At 54.2% G+C, this 6,772-nt stretch overlaps 1 protein-coding gene across 1 annotated transcript; it reads right to left on the reverse strand.

The window, feature by feature from the left end:
* Nucleotides 1–1,816: 1,816 nt before the first annotated feature.
* On the reverse strand, nucleotides 1,817–5,854 carry LOC127317780 (homeobox-leucine zipper protein ROC8). Its single transcript, XM_051348374.2, has 9 exons — nucleotides 5,301–5,854; nucleotides 5,066–5,183; nucleotides 4,267–4,944; nucleotides 4,072–4,170; nucleotides 3,784–3,993; nucleotides 3,506–3,686; nucleotides 3,161–3,429; nucleotides 2,976–3,065; nucleotides 1,817–2,815 (listed from the first exon to the last, which is right to left on the reverse strand). The coding sequence occupies exons 1-9, from the start codon at nucleotides 5,408–5,410 to the stop codon at nucleotides 2,447–2,449; spliced, it is 2,124 nt and encodes a 707-aa protein (XP_051204334.1). The 5' UTR covers nucleotides 5,411–5,854; the 3' UTR covers nucleotides 1,817–2,446.
* Nucleotides 5,855–6,772: the final 918 nt, after the last annotated feature.

Genomic DNA, 6,772 nt, shown 5'->3' on the forward strand with positions numbered 1-6,772 from the left:
CCTACGTACGTACAACCTTGTTGTATTGCGCTGCGAGCTGCTGTGGTGGCGGCCGGCGCAGCCAACCACCGTATTAAAGCGCTGGCGCGGCCGCCGCCGTTGGGAGCATCGCCGATGATGATCAGCTAGCTAGCACGGCGGCGGGGATAGATCCATCGATGTGTGAGTGTGACGCCGGCCGCCCACGCACGCACCTTTACACATGCGCACACGCCGTGACGTCTACGTGCACGAAATGAGTTGGTTCCCACGACACGACGGCCAACGACAGGCAGCTGGATCCGTTGTATACAAACCCGGGTACTACGTTGCAGGTAGCCAGCCAGCGACAGCATGTATAGGTACTCTCTCTAGTACGTGCTACGTGGTACACTGGTACTAGCAGACATCTGACCCTTCCTCCCGCATCTCTCCCGTGGGCGACCAGAGGGAACCTAGCCGCCACCCGGTCCTCATCACCTCCCCTCATCTTCACCCTCTTCTCGCTTTCGCCGGACGGTGCCAGGGCTCCTCCTCCCTCGCTCGAGGTTCTCGGCGTGGGCCGAGGGCTCTGCCTTGGCCGCCGCATTGGACGAGGGTGGGCCATGTTGTTCCGGTGTTTTCAGGGGTTCCCGTACACCTAGGGTGTGTTCGGTTTGGGAATGGGGTGGAACGGAATGGAACCGTTCCGCACCCAGAGCCCGTTCCTGCGTTCGGTTGCAAACTAGAATGGAATGAAGTGGTTCCTCCAAATGGAATATTCCCTCTAGATCCGGAATGAACTGGTTCCTCCGATTCGGTCGGACGAGGTGGAACGGGTGACTGTCACACGCTGATTAATTAAGTTTAGCAATAATTAACCAAGTTTAGCAATAATTAATCAAGTTAAGCACTACTTAATCAAGTTTAGCAAATAATTAATCGAGTTTAGAATAATTAATCGGGTGATTATCTCACCCATTCCATTCCATTCTCATCCCATTCCAAAACCGAACACAAGGATGGAACCGTTCCGTGACAATTTTTTTGTCCAAACCGAACACAGGGATGGAATGGTTCCGTGCCAGTGGAATGGAATGGTTCCATTCCATTCCACCCCATCCCCAAAACGAACACACCCTAGAAACCTAGTCAACCTACCACACCCCTTGTCCATCTGTGGTTGGGGTGCTATATCCATGCCACATGCCTAGATCCGGGAACCGCTTGGTAGTCTCATTTAGGGCATTGTGGGTTTGACTTACAGAGATGTTCTGCTCGTCATACCGCGTGGTCCGGGAGCTAATTGGCTGCCTCGACCTCTCCCGTCTGATCTAGTGGTCTTGATGTTCTCATGCCAGCCATTGAACAGGTGCGAGGTCTTGGATTTCAGGGTGGCGGCCTATGAAGGAGGACCGTGTGGTTGTCCCGACGACAACGACATGGCGGTGGTGATGGTCTCTTTCCTTGGCCAGGTGACTGATAGGGAGCGGACGGCGAGGGATCCTGGTGTTGGCAGGGCTTCGGATTTGATAGCTACTACATAGCGTGTTGTGGACTCACTCGGGTTTGTGAGGGGTCCGAGATACCAGAGCGGTGGAAAAATGACGACGAGCTCTGGGTGAAGACCATTGACCGTCTGGCTCTCGACGATGACAGCATGATGTGTTGATACCTTGTTGTGGGCGTTGTCGTGAGGCTCCGGTTTACCTCGGTTTTGTTTCGGTGGCAAGTTCGGGTTTTTTTTTTTTTGACCTTTGATCTATGCGTCCTCATCGTATAGTACTCTACACTGCTAGCTAGGAGTCATAACCACACGAGAGTAGGGGCCCGGAAAAGCAAGGCAAAGAGCGCATCATCCAGCTTTACCAGATCTCTTTCCTTTCCATTTATAACCGAAATGAATGTTCATTCAAAGCTTTACATTGATGGAGAGAAGTCAATACCCGAACCATGCATTTCATCCCCGTCCCCCAGCCCCTGCAACACACACTACCACGCTGGGGAAAGGGACAAGCGCATTGGTGCGTTCTTGACTCCCTCGCCATCAAATCCAATCAAAGGCGTCTTCTTGGTCTCCATGATGATATCACCACCATGAACGTTGAACGACGCATATGCATGCAATGCATGAACGAAAAATGCCTAATTTAAGCAAAATCCTGTAAATTATCTTCTAAAGCAAAAAAAAAAAAAAATTCAAAGATGAACGAACGAATCCTAAGCATGCATGTAAGAGATGTTTGTTGTGGTGGAGATGATGGATGCAATGGGTGGACGGCTGGATGGATGGATGACATGCATAGAGCTAGAGATGCAGCAGCAGCAGCAGGTGGAGTCCATGAATGCGAGCATTCAACGCGCCAACGAACTCATCTCCCGTCTCCCTCGGAAGCAGACTACTCCGATTAGCCACTCTAGCTCTCATGCAAGATTGGATGGATGGATGGACGGGTGAGCTACTACCAACCGAGCGCACGAGCTTAGCTCAGCCGCAGTTGAGCGCGTTCCTGAGGTTCCGCACGGTGTTGTTGATGAGCTCGCTGACGGTGGCGATGGACTCGGCGTTGAGCTTGGACGACGGCAGGCTGCTCACCAGGATCTGGAACGCCACCGTGACCACGGACCCGGCGACCTGGCCGCCGGCGCTGGTGGACGCCCCGCCGCCGGCGCCCGAGCGGCCGTCGGGCCAGATGGTGAACCCCGACGGCAGCAGCGGGATGCCCGACGGGTCCTCGCCGCTCATCACCACGTTCGCCGCCGGGATGTCGATGGGCGAGTACACCACCAGCGAGCCCGACGCGTCCGTGCAGCTCTCCTGCACCACCAGCATGCTGTTCTGGCTCGACTGCAGGCCCTACGTTCAAACAGTTCATTCAAACCGTCAGATCATACCGCGCGCGCGCGGCAGGAGGAATTATGAAAGGGCCATGCATCAACACAAATGCTACTCTTAATTAGTGGAGCAATTTGATTCGATTCGAAATCATGGATGGATGGCGCAATTGATTACTCACCCGCAGCAATGAGATGCAGTTCCCGGGGTTGGCGCCGTTGGGGATGCGCGACACCTCCTGGACCTGATTGCCGTGCGTCAGGACGTCCCACTGTACTCCGGAGCGCATCAATGGCGTCAGTGTACACGTACGTCACCACTGTATGTATGTATGGACAATGTACATAGTGTAGAGAGAACCGGGACCTGGCTGCGCGTGCTCTCGTCGCGGACGAAGGCGAAGACGTGGTCGCTGGCGACGGGGAGCCACACGGAGGTGGCAGCGCTCAGCACCACGCCGTTGGGCTGTCCCGGGTCGCCGTTGCGGTGCATGGACACGCGCACGCACACGTCGTTGCCGGCGGTACCGGACATGTGCGTCCACTGGTGGTGCTGCGACGCCGTCATGCTCGCGCAGAAGCTGCCCACCATGCGCTGCGACAGCTTCATCATGCTCCGTCGACCTTCAGCCGTCACTGCACATCCATCTCGATCATAAGCATCAAAAGTAAAACCAATGGTAGCTGCTTGGGTTTAAGAACAAACACGTACCTCCGGCAATGTCGGCGTGCATCCCGCCGAGGGACGAGAGGGAAGCGCAGCGCTCGCACGCGCGCTGCAGCGAGCCGAGCCACCGCTGCGCGCCGAACGCGGCGCCTGTCTGCACGATGTCACGGAACAGGGGGCCGATCGACACCTTGTCCTCTATCTCCATGTGTTCGACCCAGGTCACCTGCGAACACAGAAGAAAAACACACAAGTGTCAGAACAACACATAGTTGATTTGACGCTCCTGTCGTGTGAGAGTCGATCGTGGATTCGTGTCTGACCTTGGAGTAGCCATTGGCCATGTCGGCGATGAGGCAGCCCGACGGGAGCCGGCGGGAGCGCGGCGGCGCGCCGAAGTGGACGTCGCGCTGCATGTCGGCGGAGACGTCGGCGATGGCCCACAGGCCCTGGTCGATCTGCCGGCAGTAGCGGAGGAAGCTGAGCTCGCGGGTCGGCAGCACCGGCGTCATGATGTGCAGCTCCTCGTACATCTGCACGCCACCATTAGATCGATCGCTCATTGTAAACGCGACTAACAATAAACAATTTAAGGAGCTAGTTCATTATACCAGGATGAGAGACTCGCTCCGCCCATTGACGCCATTCACCAGGACGTCAACGGTGCGCGCGTTGCACACGATGCTCGGGAAGAACTCAATCCAATTGCTCTGTGGATCAACAGCAAACAGTCACGGGTCAGAATTGAAGGCGCACGTCGTTGTAGCAATCTATCATACGGTTAGAAGGGAGTCATCAGTCATCACCGTGTCCATGAAGACTTCGACGAGGGCGGCGGTGGTCATGCACACGAGCGCCGAATCCCGGGAGCCCTCGACGCGGAGGTCGGCGGCGCGGAAGGAGCTTCCGGGCTTGGAGAAGATGTTGTCGTAGGTCTCCACGTTGAGGATCTCCCGGCCGTCGCCGCCTGGGATCTTGACCCAGACGTGGTCACCGGCCTGCGCGAGGCGGATCACCTCGTCCATGGCGCGCGTGGCCATGCCGGCCATAGCCGGGCGCTCCATTTCAGTCACGGGCGGTGGCAGGTGGAACTGCGGCATGTCCGACGAGGATGCCGCCCCGCTGAGGAGGTCGAGGTCCAGATTCGGCCCGCCGAGGCCGAGCCCATGGTGATGGTGGTGGTGCCCCCCGCCCATGGAGAGGTCCAGCGAGGAGGCGCTCATCTGCGGCATGCCCTGCGGCATCTGCGTGTAGGGGCGGCCGAGGAACTTGGAGGTGAGGCTGGCGACGCGGTCGAGCTCCTCCTTGAGGCGCGCGTTCTCCATGCGCAGCTTCTGCTCGTCGAAGTAGTCCTCGGCGACGGGCGGGCCGCCGCAGGTGGGGCAGATGACGTTCTTGAGCGCCTCCCGCATGGCGATGTTCTCGCACCGGATCTTGTCGTTCTCCGCGCGGAGGAAGCAGTTGTCCGCCCGCTCGTGCTGCGCCTGCGCCATGCCATGCCATCGAGAATCAAGATTCCATTCCATCACACACACGCATACAGGCCAAAGAAACGATTGGGAAACATGGAAGAGGATAATTCATTTGAGCAATCAAGAAAATTACCTTCATCTGGGTGCGGCGGTTCTGGAACCAGAACTTGATCTGCCGGGCCTCCAGGCCGAGCTCCCGGCTGAGCTGCGCGCGCTGGTTCTCATCGGGATGGGGACACTCCTTGAACATCCTGCATAAACATCACCATTAATCACCATGATCCATCACGACAACCCAGCATCATTAAGATGAAGAACACGCGCGCCGCAAGAAAACAAAGAAAAGAAGAAATGGAGTAAGGGCGTACGCCTCGAGCGTCTGAATCTGGCGCGGGGTGTGGCGGTGGTAGCGCTTCCGGCGCTGCTGCTGCTGCTGCTGGCTCTCGGAGCCGCCCTCCTGGTCATCCCCGAAATCCATGGCCACCAACCTCTCCCGAACTACGGGAAGAAGAAGAGGAGGAAGAAAGGGAGGAGAGATCTTCGCACTGTGCTGTGGCCTAGCTCCCCGGCAGGCTCCTATATTTATACACCGGCGGAGTAGTAACGCCCCGACTCGAAGATCAGCGGCGCAAAACGGGAAATATTTGGCGAAATCTTGGTGTTTGGGCAATCCTTGCAGCTTGTTTCCTTGTATAGCCCGCGCTCATCCCTCGGCCATCCTTCCGCAAGGAAACGGACGGTTTGACCACCCTCGCCAGCCTACTGATCTTGGCTGCTTGCTGCTCGTCGAGAGCCAGCGGCGGCAGCGGGCGGACAGCAGTGGCGTGGTACTGGACTAGTAACCGGTGCGAGCGAATTAAGAGACGACGATTTTAAACACGGCGCCCGTCGACCACTCCGGCCCCTTTCTCTCTCTATACTCTCTCTACTAGACTCTGCCTCTCTGCTGGGTTTCGACGGGAACAGCTGGAGCCATTTAAGGCCAAGCGGGTCGGGTCCGCAAATGCATTGCTCCTGCTCGACGCCTCTCCTCACACCAAACTCGGATATTTCTGGCATTTGGACTTACATATGGAAATTGTTGAGCGATATGGAAATTCTTGAACAACCTTCATAATACCTGGTAGTACTCTAAATATATGTTCATCTAATAATAGCCAATACTTATTGCTAGATATTATTAACTTTGGACTCTAGCTTTACTACCACAAAATGCATGGCAATATTGTGCAGGTTAATATGTGTATACTACTAGAGTTTTTCCTACTCATTGTTATCTTTATTTTTTCTCTTTGCCTCCATGAATACTTCAGCTGACTCCTCGCGCATACATTTAACAATGTTTTATAATAACATGTTTAATGTATATATTGATCGATAATTGTTGCCGGAGCTAAAGAATGTACATTGTGCCGCGGTGCACAATATTGTGTTGGTTCATTGCATGACGATTCTTACGTAATAACGTTGTCTTGACTTTGCGTCTCCCTGGAGTATGTGTTAACATTAGTATATGCTTGATTATCAATCATTTTTGTGCTTTCAATTGTGTGGGGTGACTTTCACTTTGACTTGATTTATGTGAATTATTATTTACATAAGCTAGTGTTATTTCAATTAATTGTTGTCGTTGTTCACTCTGAATAACTTTCGAAGTCATCGTGGATAACAGTAATATGTAGTATGACATGTCTTACATAATAATGTTTGCCAACTATAATGTGTAAATGTTATGATTGGCAATTAAAATTTAAAATGGTGTGTTGTTATTTGTTTTTCATTAAATATCTACGCAATTTTGTTCGGGGAGAATGGTTCTTTCTAGAAACTAAGTGTACAA

Source organism: Lolium perenne, chromosome 7, assembly GCF_019359855.2.
Source record: "Lolium perenne isolate Kyuss_39 chromosome 7, Kyuss_2.0, whole genome shotgun sequence".
In the NCBI taxonomy this organism is placed as follows: Eukaryota; Viridiplantae; Streptophyta; class Magnoliopsida; order Poales; family Poaceae; genus Lolium; species Lolium perenne.

Excerpts from the sequence above, each read along its gene's own strand:
- LOC127317780 (XM_051348374.2), bottom strand. The coding sequence starts at position 5,410 with ATGGATTTCGGGGATGACCAGGAGGGCGGCTCCGAGAGCCAGCAGCAG. Across the intron at positions 4,945-5,065 it reads ACCGCCGCACCCAGATGAAG|GCGCAGCACGAGCGGGCGGA; the intron begins GTAATTTTCTTG and ends GGCATGGCGCAG. Across the intron at positions 3,687-3,783 it reads TGGCCAATGGCTACTCCAAG|GTGACCTGGGTCGAACACAT; the intron begins GTCAGACACGAA and ends CTGTGTTCGCAG.